Consider the following 15,500-nt stretch of genomic DNA (forward strand, 5'->3'; position numbering starts at 1 on the left):
TGCTGAAGCCTGAGTAGACTGATTAATCAATTCAATAATCAGTTATTAATCTCAGTGTTACTGAGCTCTGCTAAAGCCTGAGTAGACTGATAAATAAATGTGATGATCGGTTATTAATCTCAGTGTTACTGGGCTCTACTAAAGCCTGAGTAGATTGATGAACCAATGTGATGATCAGTTATTAATCTCAGTGTTACTGAGCTCTGCTAAAGCCTGAGTAGACTGATAATAAATGTGATGATCGGTTATTAATCTCAGTGTTACTGAGCTCTGCTAAAGCCTGGGTAGACTGATAAATCAAGGTGATGATCAGTTATTAATCTCCGTGTTACTGAGCTCCTTTAAGGGAGAACATGTTCAAAAATGATAAGCTTGGCATATGTGCATGTGTTTTGTGCAATTACTAACTTCATAAAAAAATCATGAAATATTAATAGCAACATTATAAAGAAAACTGAATCTTCGAGGAGCCGCGTGAAGTACTAAAAATGAGTGTGTTGTAAATGTATTCTGGACATGTTCGCTAACGGAATACGTTCCTGAGCGCATTCAGGACAGCCCTGCTGAGGAGCCGTCTAAGCTGACTCCCTGAAACGTCGGAATTAACAGCACTTACACGCTGTTTGGAACTGCGGTCCGCCTTGTTTTTCTCTCCTCTCACCCTCTTCACCGCCTGATCTCGTCTCCGGTCACTCAACAGGCGGCGGTGTGGAGAGAACACGCCAGCGGGCCACTGAGCACGAGAGAGAGTACTGCAGAGCGCATGCGCAGTCACGTTTTTGGTGAAAAGGACGTTAGTAGAAAACAAAGCGACTGCCTGCTTCCTTGAATCTAAGCTTCCTTAAAACTTTGTACATTTTATTTATCTTTACCATACTTTCTCTTTCGTATACGAAAACATCGAGGCGGCCTTAAGCTTTTCGCTGTATTTTAGTTACTCAGTTACTAAGTTGGACTCTCAATAAACTTAAGATGGCGACAGCAGACGACTCGCGATACTACAACGGTGAGTAAAGCAGCAGCAGCTAGCTGGGTCAGTTGGTTAGTTAGCTCATTTAGCTCCGCACCAGCTACAGCCCAGATTCATTTACAGCTGGCTGGTGAAAATAACTAACTAGGTAGCGAGTTTTGTTTGTGTATAGTACCTGTTTTCCAGGTAACCGTGAGCTAAAGCGGACATGTAACTTGGTTAACGATGCCCACTCTTATTGTTAGCATTAGCTTGATAGCCTAGCCAGCTAGCTCAATGCTACTTAGCTGACCAGCTGGCCATTAGCTGTATTACGATAACTGCTGGTTATCGATCGTATTTAGACTCTTATCCAGCGATATTAAGAATGATACGCATATTTATAACGTATTAAGAAGCTTAACTACAACTTCTGCGTGCTGCTATACAGAAGTTGTTAGTTAGGTTAGCTAGTTAACGCTAGCTACCTATCTGAGTAACCCACTGCGTTTAAACATGCCCTCTCTCGTTGTACGTGTGTTACAGCAGTTGTTTGGCAAATGGAAAGCTGGCTACAGGACTTTGTTTTTCTGTAGCCAGTTGTAAGAATTTTAATATAAACTAAGTGGTAAACGCCTTCTCTTGTTTATTGCAGTTTAAAGAAATAGCTGGGTTATTTGAAGTCAAGAGAAAAGCACCACGTGTAAGGCAAGTTAGATGTGGCGTGTAGATTAGCTAGGTTAGGTAACACAACAGAACTAGAGATACTGAGTGAATTGATCGGGTTTCCTTTCAGTTAAACAAAGCAATTGTAACGTTACTTATTTAAGTGCATTGTCGCCAAGGAAGAGATCATCCTACTATTCCCAAATTTATGCAGCAAGTACTTGACCATCAGAGTAGTGGTACACTGTAGGTGTGGACAGTGCGATATTTTGTGGTTATCGTGATATCGTTTTAGAGAATATTGTGGATGTTGTCATTAAAGAATTTTGTCCAACTCCATGTTTTATTACAAGCAAAGCATAATTAGTCTTGTTTGCTGTGAAATGTTGACAAAAAATCATTGTATCAAAGCTTTTCAAGGCATTTATAAAATGTGGCACTACAAGTGCATTATGTCTGTTGCAGAATATCATGCTACGTATTGTGATACAGAATCTTTGCCATATTACCCTAGTAGTAGTTGTGTGTGTGTGATATAACTACAGTAAATGACAATTAAACAAAGGTAATAAATTATGTTGTGCAACTAAGCAGAAGAGAGGATTAACAGCTTGCTCTATGGTTGCCAAAGCTGGAGCAGAGGTTCACTCACTTTTTACAGTGTAGTACTGTGATGTATATGTAAGACACTTAACATTGTAAAACCAATCCCCCTTAATATATCAGGGGATTTTTGATTTTTTCATCAAAAAGATGAAGCAATAAGCTCCTCCTTATCATTCATGTGTTTGGCTGTCCATCATAAACATCATGAATTCGTCTGCACATGCACATAAATTAATCTTGGCTTGAGTGTGTAAATCTGGGTTAACCTTTATAAAATGAGTGAGCTGCATTTTTTTTTTTTTTTTTTTTTAGATTTTGTGAAGCTGAAATGTATTCAGTAAACCATAGTTGAAACCCATTAGTGGCCCTGTCCACAAACTTTGTACTGAATCAATAAATAAATAATGAGTTGCTTGTCTGGCACGTACTGTAGGTATGATGTACTCTGAAGTGCTCGTAAGAGGAGTGAAATATCTTCATTTGTAATTGCAAAGGCTGCAGTGCAAACAGAATTATGTGTTGGATCCTATTTGTATGTGAGAGAGCCTGTGGCAGTAAAATGACCAGTGAGTTAACAGATCTCGCACACACAAACTTAGTTCATTTAGATTTAAAAAGTTACAGTGCGATATAGAGTTGCCGATATGCAAACAAAACAGCTAAATGCACAATTGTAGCAGCCTACAAACTAGTAGTTCACTACAACTGTAAGCTAAACTGCATCTGAGAAAATAAACTTGATTACACTGATTAAACTGAAGTGGAGTATACATGCTTTAATAACAATACACACAATGCCTCTACTAAACTAATGAATAAACTCTAATGTTACTAGTTTCTCATGGACGTATGACACTTAGAAGGGGTACAACACCTCCAGTGCAGCCTGTTATACAAATAGTAATGATGCAGTGCTATCCAGAAAAGACTAAGTATAAATAAGAATCATTATCACATCACTGTTTTGGAACCACTGGGTTGGACTGGTGTAGTAGTGTTTGTCCGTTTTTTTCCAATAAAGAGTAGATGTTCATGTTTTCAGAGCATGATGATCGTGTTGGTGGACCCAAACACCGCCATAGGAAAGGCAGGGGGCCTTTCAGAGCACCTCTGTACAGTGACCAGATCTCGAGGCCAAGGCATCGAGGAGGGCATGGAGGAGGTGGAGGGCCTGGTCCCAGAGCCAGATTCGAGGATGACGATGGAGATATAGCTATGGCAGAAGAGTCTCATGATGGGGCATCACAACGACGATTGTGAGAATGTGTTCCTTGTTGAATGTCTTGTGTGGTTTTTTTTTTCTGTATTAAGTGCTGTACATCCTTATTTCTAGACTTTGTTGATAGATATATTCTATAGAGGGCTTTGAAATGTTTGTATTTTCTGATAGTATGAGCGCATGATTGATATTACAAAGTGTAATGGATTTGTCAAAACTATACATAACTATATATAACTAAATATCTTCCATTCCTGGGTAGTACTCCTTATGCACGGCCACAGAATCGACGTGAAGGTCGTAGAGGTGGAAGAGAGGGAGGAGGAGGTGGAGGGGGTGATGGTGGAAACCACAGGGGTCAAGGAGGAAGAGGTGGTGGTGGAGAGGGAGGAGGAGGAGGTGGAGGCCGTAAGAAATGGTTCAAGATGACTGTGAGTACAAGTGCCTTTTCTTTTTTGATTGGGTTGTTGTCTTAGTGCTTATTCCTCTGTATATAATGAAGTGGTTGCACTTCATTCAACTTGTACTCTGTTTGCACTAACTGTGGACTTTTTTCACTTGAACATTTTGACTCTCTACAGATTCCCCATGGGAAAAAATATGACAAGCAGTGGCTTCTCTCTGCACTTCAGAATCTCTGCACAGTGCCGTTCCATGCAGTTCACGTAAGTAAACCATAATTGGATGAACTGAATTTAGTTTTTTAAACTACAAGGTCAGTTTGCTTTTAAATAATCTGCAAAAGTCTTAATATGAAAGCTAAAGTTTTTCCTATATGCAACAGCATGTATTAGTACATTTAATAGATTTTTTCCTTTATGTGAATCAATGGCCTATTCATTAAGTTTTTTTTTTTCCTTTTTCTGCATACAGTACCATACAGATGGCAACAAAGCACAGTTCTACATTGATGATGGTGCCACAGCAAATGCTTTGCTCAAAGTGTCAAGAAAAATCACAGACAAGGATGGATATAAGGTATGTTTTTAGGTGTATATTATTTATGTGCTTATTTGTTTGCACAAGTCTTGCTTTCATATCTGAGATTAAGATTCTTTACTAATTTAGTTTTTTTTATTTTTTTATTTCATTGAGTGCTAATGAATTTGATCTATAAACCTCTGGTACAATAAAGAACTACACAGATAAGTGGTCAAGGACAGAGATGAGTTGCTTTTAAAAATGTTTGTTGATGAGTATTCTGTCATTTTGTAAAACAGATAGCAGTTTTGATGAACACTTGCCCACCACCCAATTTGATTCATCAAGACCTAAAACCAGAAGACCTTGAGCACTTGAAGGTGAGTGCCACTGGAAGAGGTGAACATGCATATTTTGAAGGATTTGTAGTTTTATGATACCCATAAATCTGTTTCGCCAGATTAAATCTTTAGTAACATGTTTCATAGAACTTCTATTATTTCACCCCCCCCCCTTTTTTTTTTTAACAGCAATGCCTGTCTAAGCGTTTTGATGGATCACAACAGGCCCTCTGCTTGAACAACATTCGAGTTGATCCAGGTAGATACTCTCTTAAAATGTTCAGTCACAGTACCTGTTGCTTGCGCATGGTGGTAGACACTTGTTTAGTTGAATTGCAGTTTGTTGATAAGCGTAGACTGCATTACCTAATTTGCATTTCAGTTTTACTGTCTAAGAATTTAGTTGTCATGGTTACTATCACAGTTTCAATAGCTGTCTATGTAGCTCCCAGCTAAACGTTTGACCAGCAGTATACTTGGACATAATTGCAATGTGTTGTATGTGAAATTTATTTTGGTCAAAAGCCTATAAAGAAATGTCATATTTTGAAATTGCTAATTTTATAAGTGTCCTCCAGATTTTACACTAAATCTTACTTTTGAAACTATGTAGCTCCATTTGTTAAGATATCTGCAAGATTATTTACAGTTGATTATGATTTTACAACATTCTTCAATCTGATATGTGGAAGATATGCTTCAAACAAATGTGTTCTAGGACCATACCAGGACCACACTTGCTGCATATTATATTAGTAGACATTCTCATAACATGTGTCTGATGGTATTGCTTTGCTCTTTGTTTTTTTCCTCTGTATCAGATTTGGTTTCTCAGAATATCGAGGTTATGTTAAACAGGAAAAACTCCATGCAAGCAGTCATCAAAATCATTGAAGAGAACATCCCTGAGGTACAAAAACTCTTCGGTTTATATATGTAGTGAAATGGTTAAAAACATATCTGGAGGTTACATACAAAAATCCACAAAACCTTAACTGGTTTTAATTAGCTTTTCATTTTACTTCTCCACTCTTCACAGCTGGTTTGTTTAAACCTAAGCAACAACAGGTTGTACAGGCTTGATGACCTTGCTGACATTGTCAACAAAGTGCCCAATCTGAAGATTCTGAATCTCTCACACAATGAGGTATGGAGCTATTGGCCTAAAGTTCTGTACTTTACTAAGATGATTGTGTCTTTCAATTTTTTGTTTACTTTGTTATGCATTTTTTTGTTCTCTGCAGTTAAAGTCTGAGAGAGAGCTGGACAAACTGAAGGGCCTGAGGCTGGTGGAGTTGTCATTGGACCGGAACCCCCTGTGCGATCATTTTAAAGACCAGGCAGACTACATTAGGTTAGTCCTTATTCTATCTTGTGCACCGAAGTCAATTGAGAAAGACTGAAAGTTTGTGTTGAGTGAGTGATTGAGTGTCTGTATGTGTGCACATGTTGCACATCTTCTCACTGAATATGGAAGAAATCTGTAAGACAGAACCAGCTGGAGTTTTACATGGAATGGGGGGAAAAAAGCCTTGTTCAGAAACTAAAGGAAATGGAGGAGTGAATTTCCCTGTCCTTCCCTATCATCTTACTAGACTGGCAGTGTTACTCAGTAGTTTTGCAGTACCATAGTGAACGCTTTAAACCTCTGTAGGGCCTGTTTCCTGAACTGATCACTTTGAGGTGTGAAAGACTGCATTTTTGTCAGACAATACTGTGTGACATCCAGAAAATCTGTAAGGTTCCTTCTTAGCCAGTGTCTGTGTAGGATTGCACAACTATGTGGGTGCAACATGGTTTGTGTAGACAGACCATATTGGCACTTTGATTTATTAGCATTATGTTGGTTGTCTGCAAATATACAAACAGTAACTCGTGAATTTTTTTTTTTGTAAGGCTAAAGAATTTTTTTGTTTTGGTGGTAGGATTAATGAGCAAGCTCACATTTTACCTCTTTGCTTTTTTTTTCTTCTTTTTTTATATGTAATAAAAACATGCTCTCACTATTCCTTTTTCAAGAACTCTTTCTGATCAGCAGTGCACTTGGCCCTGTTGCTTTCTTTACAGGTTACTGCTCATAAACTCATAGCTGTAGTATTAGAGCTGTAGTATTAGATAAACATTTTAATTCCCCTAAAAATCGTGCATAGGTCCACAGCACCTGTGGCTCTTTCTGCAACCAGGATGTATTTGCCCGCTCAGAATGCCCAATGCCTCTTTACCCTGAGAGCATCGGGCGTAAGCTGCCTATAGAGGAGAACAAAAGAACATATCTCAGAAGATAATGCACTTTCAAGTGCTCATGTACTCTCTACCACTCCGTGATGCTACCTCATTCATCCCTCCACACCTCATTAGGTTGGGCTTAAGTCTGGGAAGCTGCTGTTTGGCCAGTGAGGAAGGCTGGTTAGCCAAAGACGGGTAAGATCCCAACACAAGCCAGGGACAACCTAAGGCAGGCACAGCCGCAAAACTGGCCACAGCACACAAAGTAGGGAAAAAAAAGGAAAGAGTGTCCCTAAAAAAGAAGAAAAGAAGAGGAGTAAAAAGAGCATTGCTGTCATTTCCATGAGAAAGGCTCTTTAGGGGGTGGAGGAGAGGGAGCAGGTTTTTAAGAAAAGCCCTTAAACCATGCAGGGCTCAGCAACATTGTGACCCTAAAAACCTCACTGTGAGGTTTGTTGCATAAAGCAGGAAGAACAACTCCATGTCCACAATGCTGAACAGCATGAATATTCAAAAATGAGCGAAAAGCTCTCTCTCTCTGGGCTGTTTCTAAACCTGAGGAACAGTGTTGAATGTGTGCTTCGAGACCATGTTCTCAGGATTACAGTAAACATCATGTTCTTAAATTCCAGTAAACCTAGGATAACATTTAATTAGACATGGATAAATAGGCTTCGTCAAAACTCTGTAGTTTCATTCTTTTTTCTTAAAGGAAAACCCTGCCATTTTTAAATATAATGGTGGGGTCCAAATGTATTAGGCTGGTTCGAAAACTTTGTCCTTTGATGACCGCGTTTACAGTGTGTAACATTAGCAGTATTCTGTATAGAAACTTAGGGTCCAACGTCATTTGCTTTTCTTTTTATTTCTTCAAAATTCTCTTCCTTTTCAAATGCCATCTTTTTATGTTAATCTTTTGCTTCTCTGCTCAGTCAGCCTTCTTTTTTTCATTTTCTGCCTTTGCTTCTAATGACCTTTCAGAGAGAGATATCAGTGTTGGACCCCATATTACAAATTGGCTTTTGTTCTGTAGATTGTGGCATATGCAGTATTTACAAGTACTTCTTACACGCGGCTCCCACACAAATAACATAACAGAGGAAGTATGTGATATTCGTGGACAATTTGATTTCAAGTTAATTTCATTAACTTTGTAACCGAACTTCTGTTTCAACTGCCAAATGCCCTTCTCACAGCATTTCAACAAGAAAACCATTGCTGTACTCATGCTTGCTAAAGCCAGCAAATAATAGTTGACCTGAAATGGTCATGTAGCAATGGCATGAACTCACCAGTCCTCAGTCAACTCCCTATGTGCCTGAAAGTACTGACTGTGTTTCACTGGTGTGAGTGTTAACAACCAGCCACCACCACTACCCCACACACTCCCTCTCCCCCAACCCTACCCCTCAGAGCCAGCGTGTGTCAGTGTGTTTCGGCGTGTAGTGGGGCCGGTGGTGAGTATTGTGGAGGGGTAAGTACCATATTCTTGTTGGATGTTTATAGTGTTTCAGAAAGCTTACACTTTTTGGAAGATAAAACATTGTTTGGCTGTGGTAAAGTGTGTGTGTGTGTGAGTGTGAGGTTTAATCAAGAGTCAGTAATTTGTGATGTATGTAAACCCATATTTAGTTTTGTAGATGCAGTGCTTTTGACGTTGAAGCTATGAGTGTGGTTGTGTGTGGGCAGTGGAAGAGGGAGTTGCTGCTCTCTAGTGTTCTGTCTGCATAATGGTCATTTTGTTTTGTCTTCTTCTGTCTTTGTGATTGTTGGACAGTGCCATACGGGAGAGGTTCCCCAGACTGCTCAAACTGGTAGGCCCCACACATCTCTAGTTTATCAGAGTGAACCTGATAAAGTCAACGATGGCTTTGTTGGTAGCAGTTAGTGGGACACATTAGAGCCTGAGCTTGACAGTCCTTGCCTAGTTTGTCTCATTTTTAGCAAAGGTTTGTTTCTGATGGCTCTCACCTTCCATTGTTCCACTTTTATTTCATAGGACGGACATGTTCTTCCTGCTCCTATTGGCTTTGACCTGGAGGTTGCCCCTCCGGTTTTGCCCCCATGCAAGGTACTGACTGACTTTACAATGTGATTTTCAGATGAAGGTTTTTTTTTTTTTTTTTTTTTTTGTTTGGTTTTTTTTTTTTGGTATGTTCTTGTTTCTAATGTGTTTACATTTTTAAAACTCAGCCCAGTTACTTCTGCTCAGAAGAACTCAAAAGCCTCATCCTGTGCTTCCTTCAGCAGTAAGTTTGTCTGCGTTTGGTCTAGGTTGAATTTGAATATGAGTTGTGACTGAAGCTAATTGTGTTTCTCTGCCTCACCTCTACCAGGTATTACACTATATATGACTCTGCGGACAGACAGCCCCTGCTTGATGCCTATCATGATGGAGCAACTTTCTCACTTATCATTCCTTTCTCCATGCAGAACCCTTCCAAGTACAGTATACCTGCTTCATACTAGTCTGTTCTCCTGCTGTCATCTTTAATTTCTCTTATCTGCTGTCACGTATAGTTTTTTCTTTTAAGCATTGCATTTCTCCTTTTTAATCTTGTAGATGCAGTTTGGGAGAATACCAGAAGGACAGTCGCAACATCAAACGAGTGAGAGATTCCAGTAAGTCTCCCTGATGACAGTATTTTAGGCAGTAGGAAAAGGTCTTAAGCCTTTTACAGAGTAAACCTGTAACAATCTTATAACAATTCTAAATGAAATCCTATTACTCTGGCCCTTCAGCCACACGGTTTCGCTTGCTGAAGCACACACGACTGAATGTGGTTGCATTCCTGAACGAGCTTCCAAAAACCCACCATGATATTGCCTCTTTTAATGTTGACGTCAACACCTACACTGTGAGTAAATTTTACCATACTAGAGATATAGAGCCTTCAGTGTTTATTCAGTCTGACCATTCTCCTTTTCTGTTTTAGAATACACTGTTGTCATTCACGGTCAGTGGAGTATTCAAAGAAGGTATGACTAGGATCTTATTCAAAAATCAAGTCTATTAAATATAGTCTCTTCTATATTACATGTAGTTTCTAAGTTGGCCTTTCTCTTCTTTCAAGTGGATGGTAAATCAAGGGACTCATACAGAGCATTCTCTCGGGTTTTCATTGCTGTGTCTCCTGGAAATGGAACGTAAGGCTCTTCTGTTTCATCTTTTCATATGGATGCTTCTTTTTCCCCCATACATGAAGGCAAACACTTCGTAAGACCTTGGCTTTTGCTGTTGATGATGTGAAACTTGTCCTCTGTCCTCAGTCTGTGTATTGTGAATGATGAGATGTTTATCCGGAACGCCACAACAGAGGAGATTCGGCGGGCGTTTGTGGCCCCGGCCCCAACCCCCTCGAGCAGCCCTGTGCCCACGCTGTCTGCCACACAGCAGGAAATGCTCTCTGCTTTCTCACTGAAGTCTGGCATGAACTTGGAGTGGTCTCAGAAGTAAGTATAGGAAGCCCTATAACCACATTCACAGTCATTTGAAGTGTGCTTATTTTCATGGACTTTTTCTTAAAAATGACATTTCATGGATTGCAACAATTCATGAAATTGCTACATTGCACAGCAGTTACCTACACACCCTTTGAATAGCAGAGGATCATAAGAGACCTAATATACCGTACATTGTGAATAAACTTAAATGGTTGAATATAAGCATTAAGCATCCATTGATGGTGTTAAACTTCACGTGGTGTTCCTGTGATCAAATGCCTGCCTTCTCTTTTGTCAGTATTTAGTCAGCTTTGACTCAAATATCTCCGAGCAATTTAGTGATCACTGCTTGTCTGATATGCTTGTAGATGAGCTGAAGTTAAAACGTGTTAACATCTTGTTTGCACTAATAGATGAATTTTAGATCTACGTTGCATCACATTGGCACAATATTTTCTTCAAGTAAAGTGTAGCGAACCTGAATTCTGGAATTAAAAAAAAACAATCATGCATGAATGTGGTAGGACCCTAGCTATGGAGGGGAAAATATTAATAGACCAATCTCTCCACATTTATTTAACAGTATGTATGTGTGTGTTTTTTATATATATTACACACACACACACACACACACACACACACACACACACACACAACTTTAAAACTAAATATGATGTTCGGATGGAAAACAGTTTACACATGAAACCATGAATTGGTACTTGTAAAGGATTTGAGGTGTAGTGCAAGTGAAACTATTAAAATGGCAAAAATGATTGAATTATTAGTTATTATTGAAATTCTTGTCTTTTTGCAGATGCCTCCAAGACAATGACTGGGATTTTGACAGAGCTGCTCAGATCTTCACAGACCTTAAGGTACTTTTAGCATTGCATTCTTGAAGTTTTGTTTATGCCTACACAACAGTGTATATATGTCCATTTGTCATGTTTGTTTTTCTCTCCTTCCCCACAAGGTCCAAGGAAAGATCCCAGATGTCGCTTTCATAAAGTGATTTTTTTTTTTTTTTTTTAATTGAATGTTGTTTTGTCCTAATGTGAGCTTAAGAACATTGCTTTGACTTAGTCTTTGTTGCTGATGTAATTATTATTAAAATACTGATTATTGTTTTTGGTGCTGCTTTTTTCCCCCCGAACTATTTACACAGTGTACCAGCGTGTAAAGCTTGTTTATGTGACTGTAGCTACTTAATTAAAAATGTTAAAAGGAAAGGAGTATTTATTAATTTACTGCAAAAACTCATCACTTTTCATTTTGGTTAAATATTTTCTAGAAATCACATCTGTAAGAGTCAAAGAGCAATTCTATCAAGATAATCATGCAACATGATTTCCACTGGAGTGCAAAGGTTCTAAGCAGTTTATTGTTGAAGTAACAAATGTATTGAAAGGATCAATGATGTGGTGCAAAGTAGCGTTTCATCATGACATTTGTGCGCTTTGACTGCGTTTATATTGTGCGCTTGGGCAGAAATCCAGTATATTCCTGTATAAAGCCCTTCAGCACTGTTCTACAGGGAAGCACCTTTACTTGCACGATTGTCTACGACAACCTAAAAAAAATAGGCTTATTGCTGTACCCTTTTCTTTGGGTGCACTACTACTGATAAACCTTTTGTGGCTTTCTTTTTTAAAAACAACTAGAAGTGATCTACAAAGAGAGGTGTAACAGTTACAGTAATTATGGATGAGGGTACAGTTGAAGGTGTGCGTTGGTTAGAATGGTTGCGGTCTGCTTTAGACTAGTTCAGAGAGGATGTTGGAGGCTAAGCTGCAGGTGAGGCCAGTGCCATCAGGCTCCACATTGAGCTTCTTCACCACACCGTCCTCAACCAGCATGGCGTATCTGTAAGTAGAACATCAGTACCTTTCATTAAGCAGGAACTTAAAGGAAAGGACTGCTACATTTTTGGTTCATCTCTTAACACAAGCTAGGTAAAGACTCTTCAAGCATCAAGTGCAAGACCTTTGAGATGTCATTCACAGACAATTTAATCCAAAAGTTTAACCAGCAGGAGCAGAGCCCAGTGCAGTTTCTACTGGACAGTGCTCACTTCTGCTTTAAGAAATCCTGTTTTGTTTTTTCTTTTAAGGACAAGGTGTAAAAGGCCTAAATTCTACACTGTTTGCAGTAAATGTTTTGGTTATTGTTTTCAGGGAGCTTGTGTGTTGTAAAATATTAGTAATTATTAAGAACATTAATGTTTTATTATGACAGTTTTGGTGTAAACGCAGGTGTCTTAAATCCACTAGAAATAAACCGAGGATCAGTTTAAGATTACTGTACATGTTCAGTGAGCAAGAATATTTACCAAGTCTTGAGAACATGAATTCTCACCTCTTGGATCTCTTGTTACCAAGCCCCGCGATGATCTCATTGTTATCCAGGAGGAGATCAACTGCCTGTAAAAGGAGGGCAAAATCTATAGTTACAACCTATATACACAACAGAAAGCTACAAGCATATGGAAAGAATCCAAGGTTGCGAAACACTATTATTATGTAATCTATTGCACAAGAGAGAAAATTTTGAATGGGGAATTTCCATAAGCTTTTTCTGTCAACTGTATTGCTTAGGAGAATCAGAGGTGTTGTAACATGAAAAGCATGAGGAATCTTACCGCAGTGAAAGCTCCGGTGGCATCTGCCAGCATTCGCACCTACGAGGAAATGTAAATCTTTTAAATCTACACTACTTGCCAGTTTGTTGTACACTTGCCAGTTACTAAGTACACTTAACTTATAGGTGCACATTGTAGGTTCACAATTTAAGGGTTTTGTTGATTCAGGGAAAGTGGATAATTCACTTTTAACTCTGAATATGCCTCACATTTGCTAGTAAGATGTTGGAGGTTGAGAAAGAAGGGAGTTCATGAGGAAGGTGACAGTCAAAAATTATGACATACAAATCAATATGCCAACAGTTGAACAGTAAGTTGTTAAACCTGTCCAGCGTGTCACGTTAGCCTGCTGTCTGTTTCCTTATGACGTGATAAGAATTTGACAGAAGAGTGAATGGAACCGCACTCTCACTGATGCTTAATGTTTACAAGAATATTAATAGGAGAAAAAAAAAATTAAGTAACTGATTTCATACTTATGAATTGGCAATGGCTTTGTATGCTACTCAAACTTCTGAACATTCTGGATACAACAACAATTTTTTATTGATTTTCCATGGCTGCTGCCTGCTCACCTTGCCATCTGTGCCATGCTCCTTGCCCCACGCAGCCATGACAAATGCATCATTCACAGAGACGCAGGCCACCTCCTGCACACCTTTACTCTTCAGCTGTTCGACCTCCTGCACGAACCCTGGGAGATGGGTCTGAGACAGGCAGGTGTGTCAGAAACAAGATCATACAGAAGAGTACAGACAAGATGCTGTGTGGCTGTACATTGTAGACTTTATAGCTAATGAGACTGCCATGTTAACATAAAAGGATTCTAGGGTAACACGCATGGTATGTCTAAATGTTTGTAAGACTCACTGAAGCTCATTCAAAGCTTCTTCAATCAATGGTATTAATATGGAGTTTGTCCCCCCTTTGCTGCACTAACAGCCTCTACTCTTCTGAGACAGCTTTACATTAGGCATTCATCCTCACAAGAGCATCAGTGAGGTTAAGTACATGTACTGATGCTGGATGACTATTTCTGGATCACAAACGGCACTCATGAACGATACTGGATGGTACTATGGTTCCACTGATCCACAGCCCAATGGAGGCTTTTTACCCCACTATCTGGTACTTGGCATTGAGCATGTTGACCTTAGGCTGTTCCAGACCATTCCATTCTATTGGGAATGGTTCTCTAAGGAGATTACATAAGCTGTATCTGTGCAGCTGAATTCAGAGCAGAGGGTCCATCTTTAAAGGGGAGTGTCAGGATACGTTTAGTGTATTGCTTTGTCAGGTGCAACATGGATTAATTAAGCAGAGCAACAGAATCCTTTACTGTAACAAGAGAAGTCAATGTGAGGTGCGTCCTGTGGGGGCGGGGGGGTTATGGTTACCTTGGAGCATCCAGGAGTAAAAGCCCCTGGCACTGCAAACAGAACCCCCTTTTTCCCCTTGAAGAGTTGATCCATAGATACTTTTTTGTCTGGGCTCCCCTCCTGGACCTCCACAGCTGGGAGACTCTCTCCAACCTGACACAGATGATTATGGACATGATTAGGCAGTAAAGCTGAGTTTGCACAGAGTACAGTGGCTTAGCTGAAAACAGCAACACGTCGCTACTGTCGACGTACATGCGCACTTAATGATGATGGAGCCACAGTGCTTCCACTTTAATTCTGTATACCGCTTTATTTTGGAGCAAAGTTCCTCTGAACCCTTATGTAGGCTTCGTGCTACACGCTAACGCTATTGCTTCACCGGCTTCACAGAGCAGAGCGGATCGCATGGCGCTGCGGCGGTGGCTATGAAACGGTTCATCAGCGAGACGGTGTTTTAGGCGTGTCCATAAACGACAGCTAAGGAGCGCTTGTAACAAAAAGTGACAGCAGCTTCATGTAGGTCAGGCAACGACGCAGAAATGAAGGACAGTCTGCAATAATGTAACCAAAACTCTGTAGAGCACATTTTCAGTCAAATAAAAAAGTCAGCGAACAAAAACGTCCGGGACTATTAGCGGCGGGTGCCCTCATCCCCCGTTTTGTGCTATAACAGAGCTCCTGTGGCAAAACACCACTAATGCGGCTAAAGTTAGCTAGAAAATACGCAACTCGGGCAGCATGGCGGCCAGATTGAGCGAATCCATTTTAAACTGGAATAAATAAACGAATTAATGACGACAAGACAAACAAACTCAGGTGTACAGACAGAGCTGCTGTAAAGCCTGTAAACCACCGTAGGGCTCCAGAATCTCCTCTTACCTGGATGGGCATGTTCACGGTGAGTGTGGTATGGAGCTGTCTAAAGCAGCAGACGGCACGGCTTCCTCTGAGTAACGCTGATGTAGTGATCATTGGCTTTTATATGAAGAGGAAACAACAAGTAGCGGTGTAGTAGGGAGCGACCAGTCAACCAGACAACCCAGTCGGCAAGTCAGACAGTAAAACATCCAATCGGATTAGTCAGCTAGTCAGCCAATAAGCTAGCCAG

At 39.9% G+C, this 15,500-nt stretch overlaps 2 protein-coding genes across 2 annotated transcripts; one reads left to right on the forward strand and one right to left on the reverse strand.

Annotated features, from left to right (window-relative positions):
• The first annotated feature begins 748 nt into the window (after positions 1–748).
• Positions 749–11,601, forward strand: nxf1 (nuclear RNA export factor 1). The gene is made up of 21 exons (XM_017718358.2): positions 749–1,006; positions 3,264–3,477; positions 3,703–3,871; positions 4,022–4,105; positions 4,314–4,418; positions 4,661–4,741; positions 4,892–4,961; positions 5,524–5,612; positions 5,742–5,849; positions 5,947–6,056; positions 8,706–8,742; positions 8,928–8,999; positions 9,122–9,177; positions 9,265–9,372; positions 9,492–9,550; positions 9,671–9,786; positions 9,865–9,907; positions 10,003–10,075; positions 10,199–10,381; positions 11,187–11,247; positions 11,346–11,601. Exons 1-21 carry the CDS (start codon positions 973–975, stop codon positions 11,382–11,384), a joined length of 1,911 nt encoding a protein of 636 aa, XP_017573847.1. The 5' UTR covers positions 749–972; the 3' UTR covers positions 11,385–11,601.
• Positions 11,602–11,719: 118 nt separating this feature from the next.
• On the reverse strand, positions 11,720–15,500 carry prdx5 (peroxiredoxin 5). Its single transcript, XM_017718359.2, has 6 exons — positions 15,272–15,500; positions 14,408–14,542; positions 13,586–13,717; positions 13,011–13,049; positions 12,728–12,792; positions 11,720–12,235 (listed from the first exon to the last, which is right to left on the reverse strand). Exons 1-6 carry the CDS (start codon positions 15,362–15,364, stop codon positions 12,127–12,129), a joined length of 573 nt encoding a protein of 190 aa, XP_017573848.1. The 5' UTR covers positions 15,365–15,500; the 3' UTR covers positions 11,720–12,126.

The sequence above is a fragment of the Pygocentrus nattereri genome, chromosome 16 (assembly GCF_015220715.1).
Source record: "Pygocentrus nattereri isolate fPygNat1 chromosome 16, fPygNat1.pri, whole genome shotgun sequence".
In the NCBI taxonomy this organism is placed as follows: Eukaryota; Metazoa; Chordata; class Actinopteri; order Characiformes; family Serrasalmidae; genus Pygocentrus; species Pygocentrus nattereri.